At 36.2% G+C, this 27242-nt stretch overlaps 1 protein-coding gene across 3 annotated transcripts; it reads left to right on the forward strand.

The window, feature by feature from the left end:
• LOC140792924 (BAG-associated GRAM protein 1-like) lies at positions 1-25534 on the forward strand. 3 transcript variants are annotated; one of them, XM_073144166.1, is made up of 18 exons: positions 1-417; positions 6964-7014; positions 7275-7372; positions 8066-8141; positions 9054-9182; positions 9263-9309; positions 12284-12407; positions 13244-13360; positions 13885-13914; positions 14014-14113; positions 14442-14548; positions 15225-15368; positions 15450-15554; positions 20960-21106; positions 21234-21287; positions 21722-21785; positions 21915-21976; positions 25141-25534. In XM_073144166.1, exons 1-18 carry the CDS (start codon positions 133-135, stop codon positions 25255-25257), a joined length of 1857 nt encoding a protein of 618 aa, XP_073000267.1. In that variant the 5' UTR covers positions 1-132; the 3' UTR covers positions 25258-25534. The 3 variants fall into 3 exon arrangements, with proteins under 3 accessions (XP_073000267.1, XP_073000268.1, XP_073000269.1); XM_073144167.1 differs by having other exon boundaries at positions 8087-8141; XM_073144168.1 differs by having other exon boundaries at positions 291-417; positions 6945-7014.
• Positions 25535-27242: the final 1708 nt, after the last annotated feature.

Below are 27242 nucleotides of genomic sequence, written 5' to 3' on the forward strand. Positions count from 1 at the left end.
CGTCTCCCTCCAACCAACTCTTTTGACCCCCCCCTCCACTCCGCTTGGCCCTTCCTCATTTCTCTCCCTCCCTCTCCCTCTCCTTCTCATGGCCTCTCCCTCCTGCTCCTCTTCTCCTTATTCTCTTTCCTCATGGACCTCCTCGTTTCGCGAAACCCTAGATATCCAGTCTCGGAAACCCTAGCTTCTCATCGCTTCGCTCCCATGGCGGCGATCTCCGCTGGATTCCTCCTCCCGTCGTGGTGGGAGATCGAGGTCACCTGCGCAGCGGCGCTCCTCGTGATCGCGCTCTACTCGTTCTTTGAGAGGCTCTCTTCCAGCAGTAAGGCCGCGGATGACGGTCGGGGGCGCAGTGGGAGCGGTGAGATGGTGGTCGGAAGGGAGCAGGTTATGCGGGAAGCGGACGATAAGGATAAGGTATGATGTAACTAGTTTGATTCATATGACGTGAATCGGCAATCCGTTTGAGTATGAATTATTTGGTGTTATTGATCTATAGAGTCAATTGATATATACTGTCAGAATTAATTGTATTCATTTTTATTACATGAAATTGCTTACGTTTATAGCATTCGAAAGTTCTATTTTGTTGAGAAAGCTGGTCCCGGTGAGTTAGAATCAGAAATAATGCATTGGATGAAATTTCGTTATTTTTCATGTTAACGAGTAATAATGAACTTAGCAATGAAAGCTAGTACTTACTTGAGGAGAGTCATTTATTTGATAGCTGAAGTAGTTGGTCTATGAAGGATTTGATATACATTCCTCAATAAATGTTACAATGAAAGCTAGTACTTACTTGAGGAGAGTCATTTATTTGATAGCTGAAGTAGTTGGTCTATGAAAGATTTGATACATTCCTCAATAGATGTTACAGTGGTTGAAGGTGATATTTCAGTAGTAGAGATAGTACTAATTCTTGAATTGTTGTCACTAGGCAGGATCTTTAGTGAGGATGTAGCCTGCTTCTATTTGTTGATTGAACTAAACAAGAAGGATGATAGTGAGCTAGTGGATTGACTGGAGGTAATATGTGAGGAAGAAGGCCTATAGATGGCAGCGCAAAACCACATTGAGGATGGGGGTTTTGTTTTAATGAAAGGTAGAAGGTGGGGCCTTGCTATTTGGGGTTTGGAGTGCACTGGATGTGTTGTTAAAGATTGCCAAGGATGAATGAGTTGTGGATGGTCATTATACAGGATACAAAGAGGGCACTTGGAGTTTGATGTAGGTGATGCATTGTCTGCTCCGCTTCCAAAAATTAATGAAAAAGTGTCATGCTAATAGGACTACTGACTTGTGCTGATTTCAGGAGAGGTAATAAGGATGAAGTATTTTTACTTTATGGTTTGTATGCATTAGGACATTGTTGGTCACATTAATGGTCTATAGTTAAATTTACACATCTATCTGCAAACTTGAACGTCGTCCAACTTCTAACTTCCAAGCAGAACTTTATGTCTTATCTACCAAAGTATTTTTGAAATAACTAAAGAAAGAATTTTCATTAACTAGTATCTTATTCCCAAATTACAAATCCAGTTAACTAATTTGTGAAGATAAACAAGTGATTTTAAGAAGGAGAATTTTGATGAAGTACATCAAGTGTTTAATAATTAAGTTGATGTGATCTGGGTCAGATTAGATCACTTCACGGGACATTGGACTCGCTTTGTTGAGTCGGTTATTTTAACTTAGTTGACTTCTATTTCAGTTGAGTCGTTTATTATTTTAGCTTGTTATGATTTAAGTCATTTGATTAGTCGGTTGGTTCAAGTCAGTTAGCTATATATAAATAATATATGGAGAGCAACTAAGTTGAAGATTATTAGATAAGTTGATTGAGTCTATATCTCCCCCTCTCTTTCTTGCTCTCATCCTAATTCCCTTAAACCTTAACCATCGCCCTAGTTAAGGCCATTGACCCTCCTACCTCCTTCGATCGACAATCCCTCTAATCCCTTAGGGCCGTCCATACTCCCCCCCTCTCTTTTCTCTCTCAAATCTACCAACTACCATTATCCCATGCCATCGTCATTACCACGCATCCATCAAACCTTGTTGTTAGCCACCTCCACTTGCCACCAGCACCATCGCCGACCTCTCGTTAATATTTGACCCAGATAGAGTGCGAATCCGAATAGGATTTGAATTATCGGAATTTTACGAAGCTAATCTATCTAATTTCATAATTCTTTGACAATGTACGAATATTTGACAAATAGTCTTCTCGGATTGTGCAGACCCACGTTTTTGCAACTAATCTAAGTATATTCTCCAAGATCGAGTCCACATCATTGGTATCAAAACTAGTGATTCTCAAACCATGACCATCACCAGATCAATGGCAGCAAGGCACCCTAGGGAGATGTCTAAGGTAGCAGACCATCGTCACGAGACTGAGGTGAGATCGGCTTCACCGTCAACCACACCATCAAGAGGGGTTGGGTCTCAGCCGGTCATGCAAATGGGGGGAGTTGAGGACCTTCCTCATCATGATGCAAGCCACCATGAGGAGATCCACAACAGCCTTGTGGAGCTCACACATTAATGGAATGTAGATCGCAATAGGGGATCTCCACCGTCCATGAGTACTGGTCCTAACCATAGTGTAACCATGGCTGCCCCAGTTTATACGATGACGACTCCACCTCCCAAACCACTAGACTTTGAAGATGACATGGAGGAGTAGTTGGACTAGCGGCCACGAAGCTTGATCATACCCACATCAGCCCTAAGGTGAGTTGGCGCACCACCCACGTCCACTCGATTTTGGCACTGGTTGCCCCTCGCCTTGAGGAGGAGGATCCATGGGACAAAATTGATGAACCAACACTTAGACGACCATTATTAAGCGCTGTTGGAGATGTTTACAGATGGAAAAGGACATTCCTTCATGAGGAAGAGCAAGAGACTGGGATTGAAGACGAACTGATACGGCACTTGCCCTAGGCATTCTAGGGTGTTGGTAACACATCGCTTCGAGGAGAAAGACTTGTGGGCAGAGTTTAATGAACTAGCTCTTGGACAACAATTCGAGAGGGCCATGGCTACTCCTTTGCAAGCTAGGATAGAACCGAGAGCCAAGATATAATTGAGAAGTGAGGCACAACGAGAAGCCAGGTTTTAAGGCCGAATAGTGCGACTTGAATTTTTCACGTTTGACGATGGAGATCCACTAGATTGAATCTACCACGTCGAATAATTCTGTTTATACCAAGGTACAACGGAAGATCAAAAATAGACTTGATCAAATGGCCCAGTCCGGTCGTGCCCGGCCTGACACAGCTCGGTTTGGACCGGGCTAAGCCCGGCCCGGCTCGAGCTCGAACTACCCATGGGCGGCACGGGCTAACCCTTTGCTCACCTGACCCGGCTCGGAAGCTCACTCGTTTGGCCCACAACTAGGCCCGCCCGTTCTGCTACAGTAGCCTGCCTGTCTGCTACGATACTTTGCCCATTCTGCCTACGTAATTTACCATTGCTATAGTAAAAATTTTGGTGTTGTACCGTGTTGTATTATTTTAAGCACACCATTAAAAAATTTAAATTTATTTTAATTAATTTTAAATGGAGAAATATAAATATATATATTTTTAAAATAAGCTAATAGTAAAACAAATTCTAAAAATAGCTAAAATATGGGTTGGACCGAGTGATTGGTGGGTCGGGCCGGCCCGGCTCGACCGACTAGCCCGATTTCTCACGGGTTGACGGGCGGTAACGAATCCGGCCTGACCCGAGTAATTGGTGGGTCGGGCCGTGAACAAATACTTAAGCCCAGTTGGCCGAAAAAGCCCGGCCCGAACCCGGCCGATGATCATGTCTAATCAAAAAGCCCTTTTGGCATTCTTCCACTTTGTGGAGTCGCCATAAGGTGGTACCAAGCCGCGTGAAGGGCACGACCGTTTGGATAGTGGGATGAATTTGCCGATGTCATGTATTTGCACTTCAGCCAAACGGAGTATGAAGATTTCTAAGCGTTGTTGACCAAGTTAACCCAAAAGATTACTGTCTGGGCATACCAAGAGGAGTTTGAATAGTCAACAATTGGGTGGCATGAGTCACTGCTAAAAAGCACCTTCATCTCCGACTTTTGACGGGACATTCAAGTTGAGGTGCAGGCTGCCCATCCTCGATCCTTGTTGGAGGCTTTTTCCACTACCCGGATAATGAGAAAGAAGCTTCGGAACACATCATAGAGCATATGGATAGAATCGGAGGCAAGGGACACCCATCGGCTACCCATGGCAGTTGGGGTTCGCCTTGCTCCAAGGCCTTTTCTAGAGGATAGAGGACCTTTGAGGGCCTCCATTCGAGAATTCATTACAACCCAAGTGGGAAATTGAAGGGCTATGGGGCTTTGCTTCTATTGTGATAAAACTATATGCCGGGGCATAAACTTGACCCGATTGGCCGCGACGATGATGCTATTAGGCAAAGCGAACGAAGACAGAGTTGATGGACTAGTAGAGGAGGACATGGATGGAAAGATCGTCGTTCAGGAACCATTAGAGGCAAACAAGGAAGTTTAGGTTGAAATTTCTTTCCACGCCTATGCTGGTTCCACTGCAACGACAATTCTCGAGTCGATGGCACCATGAAAGGGTGTTCGATGTGGATACTTATTAACACTGAAAGCACACAATTTTTTAGACAAGCGGCTGATCCAAAGGATTGGATTGACACCGGAGTTGATCCCAGGCTTCGATGTAATTATTGGAGACGACACCACCTTACGAGCGAGTGGTGTTTGCGACTAGTCATGTTGAAGGTTGAAGGACATTCGTTAATATTAGATCTTCACTCGTTGGCTCTCTATGGTGTGGACATTGTACTCGGCATCCAATTGTTCTATAGTTTGGGTTCGGTCACATTCAACTTTAAGGAGATACCTTTGAACTTTAAGTTGAACAGACGACACGTGCAGTTGGATAGGATTTGGCGCAAAATCGGCGCCACCTTGCATTCCATGATGGGGCTGCCCAAAATTGATTGTCACAGGGCCTTAATGTAGATTAAGGGGCTGCCTAAGCCAACTTGGACAGGGGGGAACATACTGGAGTTGCTCCAACCATTGGCAGCTCCACCTGAGGCCACCGTAGATGCAATATCTTAGTAGCGCAAGTCGTTCTCGTGACAATTTGACTCGGCTGACTTGGCCTCTTTTTTGGTTTCGATTTTTTTTCCAGAGCTGAAAGAAGCCCATTTGAAAGATCCATAGATGGTCAAACTTGAGTCGGAGATGAGAAAGGATCTAGTCAGCTGCTCGAGGCTAAAACTGCAGGACAAACTAGTTCTAGACCGTACTCGGGTTCGAGTCCCAGCTAAGCTCGAGTTGGATTTGATGGAGCGCTTCCCTGAGCTATCATTTTAAAGACATTGAACGGAATCGTGGTGGATTGATGTGATTCGGGTTATATTAGAACATTTTATATGACATTGGACTCGTAGGGTCAAGTCGGTTATCTTAGCTTAATCGATTTTTTATTTTAGTTGGGTCGTTTATTATTTTAGCTTGTTACAATTTAAGTCATATGATTATTCAATTGGGTCAAGTCGATTAGTCTCCTATAAATATGTGGAAAGCAATTAGGTTGAGGATCATTGGATGAATTGTCGAGTCTATCTCCTTCTATCTCTCTCCTTCTCACCCTAATTCCCTCAAACCCTAGTCATTCTCATAGCCAAAGCCACCGGCCCTCCTACTGCCTTCGACTGGCGATCTCCCTAGTCTCTTAGGGCCATCCACACTTTCTCCCCTCTTCTCTCTCTTAGATCTACTAGCTACCATTACACCATGCATCTATCAACTCTTGTCGTCAGCCACCTCCACTCATCACCAACACCACCATCAACCTCTCATCCAGACTAGACTCAGATAGAATGCGAATCTGAATAGGATCTAAATACCAAAAACATAGATCAAAACTTTATGAAGCTAATCCATCTAGTTTCGTAATTTTCTGGCTTGATGAATATTCTTTTCGAATTGTGCAGACTCACATTTCTGTGACTAATCTAGATCTACCCTCCAAGAGCGGGTCCACGTTAAGTTTTATTGCTTTACCTTCCTAGAACTAGAAAACAGATTACATCTTAAACTGGTCAATTTTATATTTTTATTTATTTGCACTCAGACTTGACCAGTGCTGAGAATGACATCATCTGCCTGCTACTTATTTGGCTGAGAGTACTAATATTCTAATTGACCTAAAACACTTACTTTAATTTAGTTACTTGTTAACTAATAGTGTAACCAGAAACCTATTCACAGCAGTGAATTTGAGTAACCTTAGCTGCTGAACCACGTGACTGCCTCCCCATCCTTCTGTTGACAAAAGCCTTTCGCGCTAGGGGTTCAACTTCAAGTTATGAGATAGAGTTTGATACATAGATTAAAAGAGAATTGATTATGGTAGGTAGAAGTTTCTCTTCTCCTTCTTTTAAAGTATATGCATATCCAACGTCAAGAAGAGGATGCTCTTTCCATATTTAGTCTATCTTTTCCAGTCAACAGGCATCTACTTGAATGTTTTGATAGAGAAAATTTTATTTACTACCCTATTCAACTTTGTGCACTAGTAATTTTGGTATATTTGTTGTTTAGTCTATTTGGAAGATGGAAATTAGGGCATATCAAGAATGTTGGATGAATACTTTAATGATATGTGCTCACTACACTTCTAACTTTTAACTCTTAAATGTTTACATCTTTTGGTGGCCATATTAGCTTTCACGAATACTGGCGCCAGGGGACTTATCCAGATACGAGCTTTTTGAGTTTGGTTGTACTAGTAGGATAATGAATCATGTTACTTTGTCCTCCTTATATTTCATTTTGTTAAATTGCTCAATATGGTGTCGCATGATAGTTCTTCTGCAGAACCAATTAATTATATTTTTGTCCAATGAAATAATTCTTTCATTCATTTGACATGCAGTTCTACACTTATTTTGTAGATGAGTCTATTAAAAGGAGATTTTCAAGGAACTTCTGCATATGTCGTGAAGGTAAGTCTTGCTAGATAGAATTAACATCTTGAATAATAGAACTGTTGATCTACTTTTTTTCGTAGTTTATAATCTACAGCGATCACATCATTCTTGTATATGCTTGCTCTGAAGTTATGCTGGGTCTCTCTTTTGAGTCCTCGTTTTTTCTTTATTATCTTTTTATTAGATAATCAAATAGATAATTTAGAAAATTTTTGGTCTTATGATGTTTTTTCTGTTCTTTCCATATGATGGTCTCAATCTGTTTTCTGCTTCAGGTGGAACTATTGGCTGCCAAGAACCTAGTTGGCGCAAACTTGAATGGGACATCTGATCCTTATGTCATAATTACTTGTGATGAACAAAAGAGATTTAGGTGTTTACAGTAATTCTTTTTCCTATTTCTTGTACTTTTTCTTTATATTGTCGGTGACTGAGTTGTGAACTGGTTGCATTAGTGGTTATCAATTTTCTCTAAAATAGTTACAGTGAGCTGGCGCTTGTTGTTGTAATGGATGACTTGTAGGCTAAGCCATCCTTTTATTTGGAAGGCTGACTTGATGAACATTTTCTTTCAGCAAGGGACAAGCTGATCAAAGATTATTTTATAGAAAGTAGGTAGGTAATAGTCGTGACTCTTGACATTCTGGGGCGTTTCAGGTTCGTTTAATTCATTATTTTATGACTTTATGACAATTTGAGTAACCTGTCTTCTGCAAATAATTAATGTCATTGGAAGACACAGTCACCTCATACCTGAACTGCAATATGTGTTTATAACTTCGTAGCTGGGACAACTTTCCAGTCAAAGCCCAACTCTCTTAGATATCTATTAAATAACTAAGGAAGTTCAAAATTTGTATTAGTTTTCTAGTAACTTCCTGATATAATTTTCTCTATTGATATATGCATATAATTGTTTTCACGTCGTTAGTTTTTCACTTCTATAGAATGTGTTATATTCAAGTTAGACATGCCAAGTTCTTCTTGTCTGTATATTTGGCCCACGAAGTAACTGAAATTGTCCTCTATTATGTTTTGACATTACTATTTTATCATGTTAACACAGTTCCATGGTTCCTGGATCCAGAAATCCAATGTGGGGAGAGGAATTTAATTTCATTGTTGATTTTCTTCCTGTACAGGTTATTTCAGGTCCCTATTTCAAACTTTATTTAGCTTACTGAGACATCCATGCTACAAACAAATCATTGAGTAACTTTATTAATGTCTTCATTCAATCACTTATCACTACAAAAAATTTGAACGTCCAGGTTGATGGTCTATTATTAGGTTATAAATTTAAAATTCATGGTTTAGCATGTTGGATGCTGTTCATATATCTCAAAGTAACTGCTTGTGATGAATGTTTCAAATGACTGTAGGCAATGGACATGCGGATAAGGGACCCACCTAGAGGTCAGAGCCATTGTGCAAGGCAATAAAACAGAAAATCTAATAATTTCTGAAATTCAACAAAAATAAGTAATTGATAGAGTAGTGGTTTTTATGCTTTATTGCCAGCTTTGAATACAATGCTTGCTTACACATGAATTGGAATTGTCAAAATGACTACATCAAGCAATGAAGATGTTACAAATTGAAGTTTACAACATGACAACTTTATTATCTTATTTCTCGTCTTCCAACCCTTTGACTTATAATATCTTCTTTACAAAGCTTGTGATGGCATAATGTTTCAGATAGAAATAAATAAACATAACTTTCTTTAATAAGTCTATCAGATTATGTAAATTGTATATACATATCTTTAGATACATCTATACACATGCAGTCATATACATATTTTTAGAAACATCTATACACATATACATAGTTGACACAGACTACATATTTTAAATCCTTGCACTGAAGTTATTTTTCCAAATTTATCATTGGACAACTCAAAAATAAGGTCTGCCTAATTCTTAATCTATTCCATTAGAAATGTCAAATAGATGAAAAGTCATTTAGAAAAGAGACACTTTTATTCTTTCCAATTCTATACAAATTTATTTTGCTTTGTTCTTATTGGGTCTTATATTTATTTCTTATAGATAAATGTAACGATATATGACTGGGATATAATATGGAAAAGTACAGTTCTGGGATCTGTATGTATTCCAGTTGAAGGTGAAGGCCATACAGGAGTCATCTGGCATTCATTGGACAGTGCATCAGGACAGGTACGATATTGCTTTTTGATGGTCAAATCTACTTAGTGTTCACTGGTTGTCGAGTTATTCTGATGTTTTCTTTTTCTCAGGTTTGCCTTCATATTAAAACCATAAAGCTTACTGAGAGTTCTTCCAGGTTTTTTCTTATCTTGGTTTTCTGGCTACCACTTTTTCTGTATGTTTGCTACTGAACTTTTATCTGTACTAAGGACCTTTCCTTTGTTCTTGGCCTATATTATTGTCCAACATCTATTGACTTTGTTTTTCTTCAGGATTGAAAGGAAGAAAATTATAATCCACCTTACTTTTGTTAGTTAATGCTTGTGTGTCTATGACTAATGTATTGTAGCTTCTTGCATAGGTAGTTCCTCTTTTAAAATGTTATGCTTCTGGCTGATTATTCTCACTGGGTGTTTACTTGTAGATCATCTAATTTCTGATTAACCTGTATGTAAAAAGATTGTATTGCTATTAGGAGACATCGAAAACATAATTTTGATAGAATTTTTTTGGAGTTTACAAATTTACGGACTAAATATGGAAATGATACTTGTAACTCAATTGAAATGTCCAAGTTTATCAAATGGTATGGTGAGGCAATGTAATTTAACCAAATGAATTGTAGGAAAAAAAATTTGAGTTGAGAAGAAGGGTGAGGGTTTCTGAATGCAAATTGATGTGGAAAATTCAACTCAGTCTCATATTCCTATAAACTTAAGTTAGTTACTAGGGAACTTTTCATCATTGATTTAAATTCACAAAGTCATCTTAAAGGAATTGTTAGGCCTCGAATGCATTGCTTCTGCCTTGTTCTCCAATTGTTTAAGTCTTTAAGTCATAGGAGGGCTGTATGATTCCATTACCCGCATTAGCTCCTTTTAGGATTATGCATTATGTATAAGGTCACCACCCTATCTACTGTAATTTCTTCTTGTAAATCCTTTCTGGGCTCTAACTCTGTCTCTCGCCCCCTTTCTCTCCCTCTCTGCCCCTCTTTTGTAGTTTTAGTCTACTTGAACTACTAGTAAGTTATAATTGCTGGATATGCTTTCTAGGCTGTACATGTTAGGATCAGAATATATAGTTTTCTGCAATCTGTATCATTGTCCTCTCATCCTCTGTTGGTGCTTGTCCTAACTTGCCAAAAGTACAATCTTTGCTGATTCTGTGATTCTATCTTTTCTATTGACCACACTTATTCCCATCAATATAATTAGATTATCTAATATTTGAATCATTTTGTTCCCTAATCACCTTGAAACTTGGATTGATAAAGCATGATAATCTTGTGGACATCATATATTATCTTTAACTCAAGGAGCTGAGCAAGCATGTGATATTCTGGAAGCACATCTCAATGTGTTTATTTAGAAATAGTAGATTTAGGTATCTTGTGCAACAGAGCCTACAGGTATATGAACATTGACCGTATAAAATGCCTACTCCATCTATTAATGTTAGGGCTGGTGAATTCAATCATCTATGGATATGCATGCCAAACACTTGAAGTTGGTGCTTATGCCAAGTGTCTTGGTAAAACTAAATGGAGGCTGAAGTGTTGAGTATTATCTGAAGGTGAACAGTCTGAAGACTGTGGCACCAGCTCTGACGAGGAGCCCAAACAGTAGTTCTTGCCCAAACACCTTTTCTAAATGACACTATCGGTGCCATGACAGCATGTGAAGAATCTCCAACTTGTGATCAGTAATGTAATCTCATTTGTTTGGGCCATCAACAAGTCAAGTAAGTGGGATACTTTGAACTAATTGGTAAGCAAAAACCTTAGGTCTAAAATAGTCCAACCATGATTAGCATCATGGATGGTCGTACTATGGTTGGCACGGCATGGCACGTGTCGCAGCACCTGCCGGCCGTGCCGCAAGAGAGAGAGAGAGAGAAAAAGAGGAGGGAGACTAGCGGCACTTCACTCTTCGACCTTGTAGTTGCCGTAGTTCGCTGCCAGAGATGGAACACAACAACGCCTTCATCGACGGAGCTCTCCGGCATGACGGGCTACGACGGAAGCTTGACGGCGAGCGAATCGCCGCTAGGAAGCCTATCGTTGATTAGCATAATATTGTGATACTTTGGTTTACAATTGGTAATAGAGGTAAGAATTCTTTTTTTTTTTACAGTCTCTTTGTCAAGACTGATAAAAAGGTTTCCCAGTGCAGGGGCCCTTGTTAATGCATGATCTAGGGTAGGAAAATGTACAGTGAAAGAAGTTTTTTTGAGTTGAAACCAAGGTTCCGAAATCGGTATCGAGATTGGGGATCGGTCGTTGGGAAAAACGATACGTATCGGCTGTATCGGCCGTCTGTATCGGATCAAACTATTTTAATTAAATAAAATTCTAAATATTATTTAAAAATAATGAGAAATTTCTAAAAATTTAGAAAAAAATATAAAAAAATAAGAAATAATAATTACTCATATATAAAGCCTAAAAAATAAAAATCTCTCTTCCTCTCTCTCTTCTTTCTTATTCCTCTAACTGTTACTCTAAGGTATCCATTCTCTCTCTCACTCTCTTTTTATCTTTCTCTCTCTCTCTCTTTCCTTTTTATCTTTCCCTCTCTCTCTCTCCCTCACTCTCTCTTCCTCTTTCCCTCTCTCTCTCTATAGCTGCTGGCTGCTGCTGTTAGCAGCAGCTGACAGCTATCTGCTGCTGCTAGCTGCAGCAGCCAGTAGCAGCAGCTGACAGCTATCTGCTGCTGCTAGCTGCAGCAGCCAGTAGCAGCAGCTGCTGCTGGGCCGATCCTGAGTGGGATCGGCCGAAACTGAGAACTATGGTTGAAATCATGATCTCTTGGATTCATGGGCACGCGTTACCATCACATTGAGTCACTCCCTATGTTTAGTAATGTTGGAATAACAAAATAAAGGCTTTCTATGTTATAGTATATATATGTATTGGTATAGGCTGAAATTGATTTCATAAATTCTCATTATGTTTTCAGGCATGTTTTCTTGGTTGTCCTTATTTGTGCTGTTTTGCATCCCTGCTAAGATATAATCTTACTGAGTTTCTCTTCTACTTGTCATTGCATGTAATTGCTTACATTTTTCATCATCAGAAATTTCACACTCTTGCAAAATTTTACCTTTAGGTCTTTAAAGGGCTTTGCTGGAGCTGGTGCTCGGAGAAGGATTTCTTTGGATAGACAAGGCCCTACAGTCGTTCATCAGAAACCTGGCCCTCTGCAAACGATATTTGATCTTCCTCTGGATGAGGTAAGATTACCATCATTGAATACGAGAAAGATTACAGCATCAAATTCTTGGATAGTGATCAATGTTTTAAAAAGCATGCGGCACCTAAAGGGGTTTCATAGCATGGATGGTGGGTGACATGTGTCCAAGGCAGTGTCTTAAAATTATGATATAATTCGACTTTTCCTAGGCTATGTAACTTCTATGTAACATGAAAGACATAAAACTATGTAATTAAGTAAGTCCATCACAATACTACCTTAACTAACCTAATTAAAAGTTGACAATTCATTAATAATCAAGAAAAGAAAATTTTATTGCTTGCTTGCTGCTAGATATTTAAGAAAATGAAAAAAATCCTGCAGTGAGAAGACTGTTACATGAATTTCCTGCTGCAGGAAATTCTGCCATCTTTTCTCTGCAGAAACTTTTGCTGCCTTTGACTGCATGGTGGAAAAAAAAATGAAAAAGATGTGAAAAGAAGGAAATATAGTAGCATATAATCAAAAAAATCAAACTTAAGAACCGTGCAAGACTATGGGAAAAAATCACAAAAAAAAACAATAAAAAGGTGCAAAATAAGAAAGAAAAGAGGGTCAGATGACTGAAACACTATTTCAGTCTGCCATACTGGGCGCCATATCTAGTGCCTCACTATTTCAGCCCGCCATATCGGGCGCCACGGATCAAAATGCCATTTAGGACCGCTAAAGCAAAAGCGTAGCGGCCCTAAGGCAGATTCCGCCGTGGTGGCTGCCTCAGCCTTTTGTTTAGAACATTGATAGTGGTAGATAAATGGTACTTGAAAGATTGTTGAATGCCATCAAATTTCACTGACACTGGGCTGTTTTGTTCAGGTTGCTGATCATAGTTATTCATGTGCACTTGAGAGGTCCTTCTTGTACCATGGTCGCATGTATGTCTCGGCGTGGCATATTTGTTTCCATTCAAATGTCTTTTCAAAGCAAATTAAGGTTAGATAGGCCCATTCATTCTCATGAGGGAATGGTGCAAAAGCTCACTGTCTAAAGATTTATATACATGAGTTTTGAGTATCTTTTTTCTTTCTTTTTGATTCAGTTAATTTGATATTATGAATTTCATTTTCTCAGAACTATTTAGTACATATTCTGGTGAACAGCAATGAATAACTGCCCTACATTTAATTTACTATTAGCATCTTCTGTCGGTACATAATTGAATATCATTCTATGCTGTAAAATCATGTCTTTCTAGTTTGTCATTGATATCTTGTTTATGAACCATGAAGGCGAATAAAAGACGTGGGTACAACATTATACAGATATGCTAATATGTCAAATCTGGGAAAAAGAAAAGATACGACATTGCCACTCTTCTAACAATATTCTTTTCCTTTGGCCCTGTACCATTTCTTTATTTTTTAAGTTAGTAAAGAAAATTTCCGAACTCATGCATCAGTTAGTAATTTAATGTTGTACTCTAATTGTTTTCTAAGAGCTTAGCCTACTATATGTAGGTGGTGGTTCCCCTTGGAGATATTCATGAGGTGCAATCACTATCTCTTTTCTTTCTATTCTGTGGAAAAAATCTTATGAAATGCTATTATATATGAACGTGTTGCATTTCTTTGCTACTAGCACTGCAGATCAAACGGAGCCAACATGCATTTATAAATCCAGCAATTACGATAGTTCTCCGCATGGGTGCTGGTGGACATGGTGTGCCTCCTTTGGGAAGCTCAGATGGTAAACTTTTTTTACTTCATATCATGGATGAAGCCAAATTCATATTTCATATATTATGTTTTGACTTGTAAAGATTTTGAGCCACAAACACAATTTAAAAATTGTAGCACTGCAATTTTTAAATTGTATATTTTGAGAACAGAAGTGTGTTGTGAGTTACTATTGTGGAAGTACATGAAAAGGGTAAATGTCATAGACCATATGAAATGTTTTATTTTGTTTGAATTGTTCATCTTGTTGGTAATTTTGATTACATCAAGCATTGTCACGGAATGATTTCAGGGTATTGTTTATATTCTTATACTGCACACATCCTGTTCATTTTCAGGGAGAGTCAGATATAAATTTGCATCATTTTGGAATAGAAATCATACGTTGAGAGCATTGCAACGAGCAGCTAAGAACTTCCGTGCAATGTTAGAAGCTGAGAAGCAGGTACTCACTTTAGTTAGCTGGTTGGCAGTTCATCTTGTTCATATATATTATTATTATTAGAGTTTTATCCTTTTCCCCTTCTCTACCTTCTTCTCCTACTTCCTTCTCTCTTTTGTGGTGGATTCTAAGATTCCTTTATCCCCCATAATATATGTGGATTTGATTTTCTTTCCTCCGTAGCTTGATGGGCTATATTCTATCTTTCCTCCATAGTTTGATGGGATATGTTCTATCTTTCCTATCTAAACCATGCTAATATGAAAATAATACTTGGAGGCAGATAAAGAAATTCACAGATGCCCTATTTTTTCTTTCTGGGGTAAATCTAGGTACCTCCTTATCTTTTTTGTATCAATATGTTTCCTCGTTCCTAGGCCACATCACCTATTTATTCAACGCAATACTTTTAGAGTAAGGACCAATATAATGAACTCCTGCAATAGCAATTTATAATTTTATACTCTCTTTATGAGGGTCCACTATATCCCTTCTGCGGTAGGCAAGGTTTAAACTTCAAACACGTAGTGGACCTTATCATCAATTTCACATACTCAGTCTGCATATTTTTGTTTGATTTGAGTACGGCTTGATATTCCATTATTTCTGCTGGTTCAAACTATTGACATGGACACTAATTGATTCGGAATACTGACCTCTATCTGATTTTATATTTTAGGAATGGGCACAATCTGCATTGCGTGCACACAGTAGCTCTACTAAAGGGACTAGAAGCCAGGTAGAAGTGCCACAAGATAGTGTTGCTGTGCCTGGAAAGTCCCAACCTTTCATTAAAGAAGAAGTTCTAGTCAGCATATTCAATGTATCGCTCTATCTTCTAGGCCATGATAGCTTTCAGTTTCGAGGTTAATAATATAAAATTGTTTTGTTAATCTTCTTTCAGGATATTTTTCCGTGCACTGCTGAGCAGTTCTTTGTTGTGCTACTGAGTGATGACTCAAAGTTTATTGCTGAATATCGCTCTGCACGGAAGGATACTAATCTGAATGTAAGTACAAATAACTCTCACATTATTATTTTAAAATTTTAAATTCTGAGATTTGTGAATTGTTAACTTTATATATCTTGTGTGTATAAATGTAGAGGGTTCATCTTATCAAGGTTCGAAAAATCGGGATAGGGATCGGCTTTCTGAAAAAACGATACGTATTGGCCGTATCGGTCGCTCGAATTGGATTAGACTTTTTTTAATTACATAAAATTCTAAATAATATTTAAAAATATAGGAAATCTCTAAAAATTTAGAAAACATGACAAAAAAATAAAAAATAATAATAATTCGCATATGGGCCCTAAAAATTTAAAAAAGTCTTAATTTACTTAAAAGTCAAAACGTTGATGGCTCTTTAAATTCCTGTGGTCATCATTATCATAATCACCATAAGTTTGTAAATAGTGATGTTTAGGGTTTGGTGATCCAGAGAGATTGTATTATTATATTCATATCAAATGGATCTTGTTGTCTCTAAGGAGGATAATAATCAATATGTGTATCTTGTGTCTGAGGGCACTGAGGAGGATAATAACCAGCATGTGGATTATGTGATGATTTTAAATAATGAATACTTGATAAACCATAGTCATAGGAAGCAACATTCTGATAACGACGTCATTGATATATATGTATATCCTCAGTTTTTTTGTCGTCAATCCTTATGCTTTCTTGACTTTCCATAGCAAATATGGAAGGGACGATCTTACCGCCAGGCTGGCACTGATAACTATACTATCTCTCACTGTTAAACGACTCGTATGAACCTCTACTTTAGTTGTAAATCTCCCTCGATGCCTTATCTAATCGTGGTTTATCTCTATTATCTAATAATCTATCTTTCACTTCTCTGATCTATAGAGTCAAGGGGTATTCATCAAAAACATAATTTAAATCAATCAATTGATTATTTTGTCTTTCTTTTTAAATTTCTCGAGGTTCAAAAAATCGGGATCGGGATTGGCCTTCCCAAAAAATGATACGTCTAGGCCTTATCAGTCACTTGGATCGGATTGGATTTTTTAATTACGTAAAAATTTAAATATTATTTAAAAATGCAAGAAAACTTTTAAAAATTTAGAAAAGAAGTTTATCAGAAATAAGAAAATAAAGAAAGAAAAACTATGGTGCAATAAAAATTGAGAAGAAAAGGAGATTAGAAAAAGAGTGAGTGGAAGAAAATCAAACAAATGAAAGAAAAATCATGGTGCAATGAAGAATAATAATAATAATAATAATAAGAAGAAGAAGAAGAAGAAGAAGAAAAGAGAAGAAAAAAGAGAGTGAAAGAAATGAAAAAAACCGAGAGAGAAATAAATAAATAAATTATATACTGGAGTTTGTCGGAGTTTACTGGAATTTGTTGGAGTTCGCCGGAGCTAGATCTTTCCGTAAGAGAAACAATGGTTATATGGTAAAAAGAAAATAAAAGGAGTGAAAGAAAGAAAAGAAAGAGAGAGAGTTCGGATTCGAATCGGGTTCGGCCGATCCCGATTCGGTGAACCATGAAAATTTTCTCTTAATCTCATATTATAATGGCAAAAAATTAATTTCTCTAATCTCTTCATTGTCAATTGATTACTTGTTTTGGTATGGATTAAAAAAAAGATAGTCAAATTTCTTTCACACTGTGATGAAAACACTTTGACTTAAGATTTTTTTTGCTATTAATGTTAAATTTGTCTTTTTCTATCCGTAAATGGCCCACCATTCAATTGGACTGTTATGAGATATAATTGCAGCAACTTTAGTAATACTCAATTGGCTGGCTCTTAATCTATATTTCTCCATCTGAAATATATATTGAATACATTTTATAAGAAATTAATTTTATTAAAATTTGAAATAAATAATAATAAAATCATTTAATTGAATAATAACTCACTTCTCTATCATAAAAGATTTGCTTATGAATATCAGACTTTAGTTTGCTAATTATTTTTCTAACGCCTAGTAAGACTTCAGTATCATATTGACATTTGTAGAGAATTAAAATCTTGGATTCATAAAATATCCAGTAGAAATTTATAATTTAAAATGTGTAAGCATTTTAAATATCAAAATATTTAAATAAAAGTAAATTAATAAACTAATGTATACCAGCAGTGCGTATATCTCTATGTAATTGTTTGTTTTATATGGAGTCAACTAATTTCTATAATTTGTGCTCACATTTATTTTTATTAACTCTTTTGCTAAGTCCATAGCCTCGTATACCCACATTAGACATATCGTCATTGTCTACAAGTCATAATATGTTGACAAGATGCTTAAATACTTCAATGGAAAATGTAATATTATGCCAAAATATATTTTCAAGAGTTACGTTCTTCAAAGTTTCATCTAAACTTCCATCTTTAGGTTTTATATTTTTAATTTTTGTAGACCACTCTGCTAATGTAAATATTCGTATAATCCCATCTTTATATAACATTATGCTCTCCAATGATAGAAAATGAGTGACAAGTAAATTTTTTCTACCATCAGTAATCTGCCTAAGTAAATAAAAAACTCAACCATGATATATATAAAGTTTGTCAATCTCTGACTTTCATATATGACTGTTAATTTCAGGATCTTTGGCAATATCTTTCAACATGAGATCAACACAATGTGCAACACATGGTGTCCAATATAAATGTTGTCTTTTTATTATAAGTAATTATTCAGCAACCTTATAATTTGTCTCATTATCAGTAACCATTTGGATTACTTTTTTTTTACCAATTTCTTTTACTACCTCATCTTCAATTGAAAAATAAATTTGCACTTTTAAAATGAGTAGTAACATCCACAGACTTTAAAAATATTGTCCATATGTCTGAGTACTCAAAAAAGTTAATTATATTTCTTTTATTCTGTGTAGTTCACCTATCATACATCAGTATCCAACTAAATTCATTTTAATACTTTTTAAATGTTTAATATAAGTGTGAAGCTTATCTACCTCTAACTCAAGCTTATCTACCTTTTTTTTCCGAAGATATATATTTATCGCTCCAATGTTTTTAGACTTTCTTGTAAAGCCCGTAACACTAAGAGTTTCAGAAATATTGCCCCCATATTTTCTTTCTCCCTGTATATAAACTAATTTAGACATTTGAAAGCTACTACCAGGTGCACCATTGCTTTTTCTTATCTCCTCTCTTTTTGTATTGCATCTTTCTTCCATTACCCTTATCATTTGTCTCTACTGCTCATCTTCTCCACTCTGCCACTACTATCATCATCAATATTTTCATGGTTATGCATAAATTTTTAACGAATCATTGACTCTTTTTTTTTTGGTATAGTTTATTTATCCCTTTTTTTTTTGCCTATTAAATAAGTCAACATTTCTTTTTTGACTTCTAAACTAATTTGAGTGCAAGCTATTATATTTCCTTGTCTTCTAGCTAAATGTTATTTCAGATGGCTGACATCGCTACTCATTTTTTTTCCACACCAGTTGTATTTAATACGTTTTTTGTCCTAGCTAAGAGAGATGTAATATTGCTAGTCAATATCGTTATCTTATGGCTTTTTTTGGAGTTATTTTAATTTTAATATAAACACTTAAACAGAGATCAAATTAAAAATATAATTAAGGAAATTAAATAATAAAAGTTTTGCTACCTTCAAAATAATTCAACAAATATTTAATCACAATTTCAGCAAATTAAATAATTCAGCAAGAATGATTTGGATTTTTGAAAGTTAATACGTGAAAAGAAATCAGTAAAGAGAAGAAAAATAAGAGATTAGAGAGAAAACTGAAAACAAAATATTCTGCTAAGAAGAGATTAGAGAGAGACTGAAAGAGAACCAAAAAAAGAAAGAAAAAGTGATATATTATGGTGCAGTGAAGGAGAAGAAGAAAGAGAAGAAAAGGAGAGTGAAAAAATTAAAAAACTAAGGTAAATAAAGAAATAATATTAAAAAATTAATCTTAGTTTGTCGGAGTTTGTCAGAGTTGGATTTAGAATTCGTGGGAGCTAGATCTAACTTAGAAATAATGGTAGGTGGTAGGGAGAGAAAAGAAGAAAGAAGAGTGAAAGAGAGAAAGAGAGAGTGAGAAGAAAAAAGAGAAAGAAAGAGAATTCTAGCTTGGGGACATTAATAACTGATGTCTCCTGGTCGGATCTGGGTCAAATCCACAATGGATCTGGTTTAACCCAAAGGTCCAAAACTGGCTGATCCCGATCCAGCGAACCCTGCACCTTATCTCCTAGGAGGATTAAGGTCTAAATTCACATGTATCCATATTAGTTAATGGAGCAACTAATCAAAGATACTTTTTGTTAGACATGATTTGCAACATCTAGCCTAAATTTTAAGCAGACAGACTTAGATTAGATTGTGCAAGTAGAGCTACTTTGCTGAAATATATTACATGTATTTTAAAAAAAAAAGGAATTTTTATAAATCACATCCTACATTTTGCTTATTTTATTATTCGCACCCCGTCTTTGGGGATTTTATAACGTGACCCTTCCTTTTTCCTATAATGTTCATTTAACACCCTGAGTTAACTAACCTAACCATAATCAATCTGAATGATACCAGAAAGAGAATATTTTGTTATAATCCACTATGTAATTTATAATGTTTCTAAATTACCTTTGTACTTATCTCTAATTTTATTCATAATTTGAACATCCATACGTATTTTTTCTCAAACCATGGAGAACATCACCTAAATGCTAAGCTAATCTTAGAGCTTCTAAACTCCAAGCCATGGAGATCTTAGAGCTCCCCAAATGCTAAGCTGATTTTGTTGCTTGCGACCTCAAAGATGAGGAGGGAGATGAAGAAAATTTGAGGAAAGATGGAGAAAAAATATTTGAGTTAGAGAGATGGAGAAAAATAGGTAAAATTGGGGGAAGCTTTTAAGGCTTGTATGTGGTAGAAATTTTGGAGGATTCTTGTGAGTTGTGGGTTTTGATATTATAATTTTGTGAGGTAGGGTTTAGTTATAGATAAGAGGATTTAGATTTTGTGGGATTAGGGTTTAATTTGGGGAAGAAGGATTTTGTGGGGATTTATGTTAGGTTAGGACCTTTTAAAAGTATTTTAGTAATTTTTGAACTAAAGTCACATAACTATATAACATGGTTAATGTCAGTTAGCTAAAACAACGTTAGGGTATTAAATAAATATTATAGAAAAAAATGAGGGATCGCGTTATAAAATCCCCAAAGATGGAGTGTGAATCACAAAATAGGTAAAATGTAGGGTGTAATTTGTAAAAATCCCCAAAAAAAATTGAAACTGAGATAATGCATATATATATACCTAATAATTGTTCTTGCAATGACTTGTCATAATAACATTGTCGATTGCATATTAGTCAACTTTAGATGACATGAAATCAATGATTTATATAGGTTTGGACAGTCCTTATATATTTTTTCTCTTTACAGATGGGTCAGTGGCATGATGCTGATGAGTATGATGGTCAGGTCAGAGAAATAACATTTAGATCATTATGTCATAGCCCCATGTGTCCTCCAGACACAGCCATGACTGAGTGGCAGCATGCAGTTCTTTCACCTGATAAAACAAACATGGTGTGTTCTCAATTCTATTTCAATTTTTCTTTAATATGTTTGTAGCATTTGCAAATTCTTCTTTTTTTCCTTTGACGAAGTGTACTGTATATATGTTCATTTTGGTTTTCAATTTTTCATACTTTAGGTCTTTGAAACTGTGCAACAGGCACATGATGTTCCATTTGGCTCCTGCTTTGAGGTACATGATACTCCTACTCTTTTGATTCATGTTGAAGAACGTGGTTTGTTGTTAAATTATTGTAACAATCCATTGCACCCAAGATAAAGCTCTTTTGTCATTCGAGGGCATTACTCATTGTAATAGTTCGACCAAGATATGGAGGCTCGTGCCAAGTGCCAACTAACCTTTTAGCCTTTGCCAATCGACCTTATACAGCTTTTATGGCAATTTTCTTTGTTGTTTCCTTTTTTCCTTAAGTTGGGGATTCGGCGAGAAACTTTTAGAGGTTTGATGTATCTAAAGAACGATGTAAAATACTAAAATATTGTCGCATCTTTTGGAACCTTCTCATCTTTGAGCTGTTCGCGAATTCGCCCTGTTACCCACGATGTTGGAAACTTGGATGATGATTATGATGATGTTGTAACTTTGCAACATGTAAATTTTTTCAGGTACATTGCAGGTGGTCACTAAAAACAGATTCCATATCCTCCTGTATGCTTGATATCAGAGTTGGTGAGATATCTGTTTATCTTTTCTCTTTACCTCTTTTCTCATTGTTTATCTGCCTTCCTCATTTCTAATTTTAGTTGTATTGTGCTATATGGCAATCTATGTTTAAATTAAGCAATTCCTTCTTTACAGGCACACATTTTAAGAAATGGTGCATTATGCAGTCTAAGATTAAGAGTGGAGCTGTTGACGAGGTATTCATTTCTTTTTCCTTATTTAGTCTTAGCTTATAGTTTGTAGCTTTTCTGTAATACATACTACCAGCTGCTTGTTCCTGCTGTATGCTGGAGAAATACGAATGAAGTTTATCTTAATTGGGTAGTTTTTGCGTTTGCTGGCTGGCATATATCTTTTGTGGGTACCTATTTTAAGTGACATACTGACTCTGCAAGACTGTTTCTTCCAATGTCTCTTCTCCCTAGTATCTTTGAGCTTTGCTAATTATTAACAAATGGTTTGATTTTTTTTAGGTTCTTATGTTGACATTACATTATAGATGATCTGCATTTTAGAATTATGCAAAAGTGCTTTAGTTCTCCTGGACTCAAATACTCAATTGCTACTGCTTTTTAGGCATAGTCGCTGGACCTACCCAGCCACCCACTCAAAAGCTTTCTTTTATATTCTAAAGGCATCAGACTGCATTCAAGTATATTTCTGATTTATTGTCATGACTAAGGTTCCGAAACATAGTATCAGGGTCGGGATAGACCATTAGAAAAAAAATGATACATATCGGTTGTATGGACTGTATCAATCGTATCAATTATTCGTATCGGATCAGCCTATTTTTAATTGCATAAAATTTTAAATATTATTTTAAAATACAAAAATATTTCTAAAATTTAGAAAAAAATAAAAAATAAGAAGAAAAACTAAGAATAAAAAAACTAGTCGCATATGAAGACAAAAAACTAAAAAAAACTCACTAAAAAAACTTAAATTTGACAAGATTTTATATTTGTAAATTACTATTGTAGAGTAATAGTGGAGAGAGAGATCTCTCTTTACTATTATTTTGTAGCAGTCAGAAAAGAGAAGATAAAGATGGGTGAGAAAAAGAAGAGAAATGAGAAAAAAATTTACCTGAGTTTTTTAGTGTTCAGAGTAGTTGATTATTTGGCACCGTGAGGTTTGCAGATATCCATATTCATATTATAGGAAGACAAAAATGAGATTACTGACCGATTTTGGGATCTATGGTCATGACAAATTTTGACAATGTGTGGAGTATTTAGCTTTTGTCTCTTAGATGCACAAGCCCATTAACATTATAGATATAGGAATTGTTGTTAAAAGACTAAAGAGTAAAGGGTAAAATCAGTGCTTTTGTTGCCTCTTTTTTCTTTGTTGAAATTAGCGGTTGTCCAGCAACTTAATCCCATGTATATTCATGGTTCCAATCATTATTTTGGAATGTTCTATAGCTTGTCCACAGTCCCTTTCATGTCATAAACTCATGATTGTCAAATTACCCTCCTCCCCAGAGAACTACCTGTAGCCATCTCAGTCCTTAGGCCAACTGGTTTTTACGAGTCCAAACTGGCCATATAGCTTCTCATTCTCTGGGAATCTTCTTGGAGAAAATTTGATCATCCTGCTTAATTAGCTTTCACCTTCGCGGCTCTTGTCTGGTTTGACATTCTATTATTTGTAATTCTATCAAGCATTTCCCACGTTTGGCGAAAAGCATCTTTCCCCTGTATCCTGTCAGACAATTTGAGAAGTTTATATTTTAAAGAAATGGAATGAAATCCTTAGCTTTGCCTACAATATCTAAGCTGAGCAGCTTTGTGCATCAAGGACTATTTAGGCTTAACTAGATTGTTTTCAATTTGAGGTGCTACTTGGTGTGATGGTAAGGCTGCCCCTTTTACATCAAGGAATTCATGGATTCAAGGCCATGTATATCATCTCTTCCCTCCACAGTACCTCGTGTTTGCAGGAGTCTAGTGCACTTGGGCAGCCTGTTCTTTTTTTGGTTAGCCAGCTTCCAATTTTATGTTAGTATCGATACAAGTCCTCCACATTAACTAGATTTAGTCTTTGAATCATTATGATATAGATTAAGAGTTGCATAAGACGAGTTAGGGAAGTGTGTCCTCCACATTAACTAGATTTAGTCTTTGGATCATTAGGGTATAGATTAAGAAGTTGCATGAGTTAGGGAAGGGCTGCTTATGAGAGTAGGAAAAGTACCTTTTCCCTATTCTAGAGGTGTACCAAACACCTATTTGGGGAAACAATGGTTGTTATTTCTAATCTCTCTTTGTACCAGCTGTCTATCTGGAGCTCCACGAACATGTAAACATGAGAAAGTAGACCTACTCCAGTTACAATCATACTGGTTTCCTGATTGATTTTTAATTCGGTTTCTAACTGTTTTGAGATTCCTACAGTATTTCCTAATCGGAAAACCGAAAGGCTTAATATGACCATATAAAAGCTCTAACCCTTAGAAAATGATGTGTGAAAATCCATAGCCAAGTCTCTTTTATCTCTCGCACCTACTATGGGGACCAGCTCTCGTCTTCTTTCATTGGATCGGCTGATATCCTTCTCTTTTGCTCCAGTAAGGAACTCTCTCCTGTTTATCCTTTGTTCTTGCTGCAGTCGTCCATTGTCTCCCTCTCTATTTCTCATTTTTTAATCTTTCTCCAGTGTTGTCATGCTGCATCACCCTGTTTGTCATTGAATCTCTTTTTCCATTGTCATTGCTGTTGTTCTGTCAACTCAAGTTGCTGTTTTTTTCTCTTCTTCCTCCAGTCTGTCCAGCAAGATATGTCTTTATTAGGCCAATTAATGTTGTCAATATCCAAACTATCAGAATGCGACAGCAATGGATAGACGATTTGCTGTTCTGTAATCTGCTTAACACATTACAAGTAGAACTGTGGAGCAATCTCTTTCTGATTTATGTGTCTTTAGTGTGTACTTTGTGGGATAGAGAAATCAACGAAGAGTTTAATTTTTGTCATGTTTTTAAGTGTTCAAAGACGGTGGAGATATGCCACTGAAATTGAGGAACTTATGGAAGATCTTGTTAGAAAATAAACCATTGGAAGAATCTCTATATGATCTTGTTAGCCCTTGTGGGTGTCAATCATTTTTTTAGTACTGTTTTATATTAGTTTTCTGTTGTTGTGGTATGGATGTGTACTGGTCACAACCTTGGTAAAATGGTTCATCATGTATATATGTAGTATAGTGATCTGCAGAGGTTGTTCAACACATGCATACAAGTATATAATACATGAACACCTTATTGAGTATAACTTTCCTGTCTCACTAGACTACATTCTTAATGCAAATCCATCAATGAATGAACATTTTCAAGTTTTTCTCTCTCTGTTGGCAGTACAAGAAGGAAATGGGCCAGATGCTCGAAGTTGCACGCAATTATCTTCTTAACCTCAATGTTTCCAGCCAAGACAGTGATGGAGCATCTGGAATTCCTGCCTCAATTGAAGGATAGCTGTAGAAGAAAAGCAAACTTATTTTCTACAGAAGCTACCAATTTGAAAGTTGCCTTCATTGTAGTGCATTTTGTACGCGAGTTCCGATGTCCAACCATTTGACATCCAACAGTATTGCATCTCCCTGCTGCCTTGGTACTTAAGCAATATCTTCACGTAGCTTTACACCGAGCAGCGGCGGAGGTTTAGGTTTGTATATTTATCTATATAGAACATCATTAAAACTGATGTACGGGTTTGAAAAAAAGAAAATATAGAGAAATCCTTTTTGTGCTCTTTCGTTTGTTGGGGGAAGACAAACATATTGTCCATTGTGGTTTAGGTATTGGTTGTCTGATTACTAATTAAAAGATGTACAAAACTTCCTTGCATGTCTTTCAGTAATACTTGAATTGATCTGAACTGTAAATAAGCCAGGTCATGAATCTCGATCTTTTAGTCTAGCAATGAAAATTCAATACAAATTTGGAGCTGCACTGTAGTTAGCTTTAAATTTGGATCCCAATATGGCGCTCCATTGGAACAAATTCTGTTCCAATTTTAGAGATTTAGAGTGGAGGTGCTCTTGGACTATTTATTAGAGAGCTCGTAGCATGCTCAAATATAACTAAGAATTTGTGTTGAGGTTTACAGATTTAGATTTGAACCTCTTATTGATATCAATTCCTCTACAGCTCACACAACTTTTCGGATCACGTTTTCTTGATATGCTGCCATCCAATGAGACAGCTAAATAAGCATCTTTTGTCATTTATTTTCATCTGAATTGGCTATACTCTTGTAGTAATTAAGAAATTTGTTTTTATGTTTTTATCTCAGTCACATCAGATTCATCAGATTCAGTAATCGAGAAATTTGTTTATGCCTCTAGGGGGGCTATGTATAGTGTTTCCATGAAGGTAAATGAATCATCCTGATCACTTTACAAGTGTCTAAAGAGGGGGTTTCAATATGAATCATTATATCAAAGTGAAGCAGTTGACTAGAACTACCAAGTTTTTCAGAAGAGACTAGATCTAGAAAGGTTTGTATCTTTGAAACTAAGAGCTAGTGGTTATAGGGCTAGTTGAGTTGATACTAAAAGTGCCCTACTTTTCTAGAGCAATACTTTTCTTGATAAAACTTTCCGCTGGGTGGAGGCATCAGGTGAGAGTATTACCAACCAATATATGCATGCAACTGCAACCAAATTTTGTCTACATATTTATATAGCTTTACTCGGAGAATAAATCACATGAAAATAAGAACATGGACCATAGAAAGCATAGAGCTCCACTAATATAATTGAAAGGAAAAGAAAATATTTTCTTATCTTTAATTTACTCCAAATATAAAGTGTTTTTCCTAAAAAAAATTTCTGAAGCTAGCATGCGAACAAGGAATATCTTTTCCGTCCAACAATTGCAACAATGACAATTTTCACCAAAGTTGTCAAACTTATGAACATTTCGCCCTTAAAAAATGGAGAAATTAGAGATGTTAGAGATGTGGGTTACATCTTATTAGATAGGTTTCCACCAATTTTGGTTGTGATTGTGGATAACTTTGGGAGGAAGTGAGTAATGCAATGCTTACAAACACTTTAGAAGTAATTTATAAATAGAATAACAAGACAACTTACCACCCCTTGATAATTTCTCTCTCCGTATCATAATAATATTATTTTTAGAATGCTTATAAAGTGTTTACTCAGTGCAAATTATCACATATTAAATAGATAATGGGTTTACTCTTGCTCTTATGTAGATTGAGATTAGTATCCTTCTATGGAGGAAGAGGATCTTTGAGAGCTTTCAGAATGGTTTGGGCATTTTGATGTTTATTCTTGCTAATTTGATTTGTATTTCTAATCATATTAGGTTGATTTTATTTTTATAGTTCGAATGCATTCTCATGGAATTAAACGGACATTTATTGTTTTTAGTTGCATAATTTTGTGATTATTACTTTTATTTTATTACCTATTTGTGATTCAGTAGGAAAT

Source organism: Typha latifolia, chromosome 7 (genome assembly GCF_019914945.1).
Source record: "Typha latifolia isolate L0001 chromosome 7, TyphaL0001v2, whole genome shotgun sequence".
NCBI classification, from domain to species: domain Eukaryota; kingdom Viridiplantae; phylum Streptophyta; class Magnoliopsida; order Poales; family Typhaceae; genus Typha; species Typha latifolia.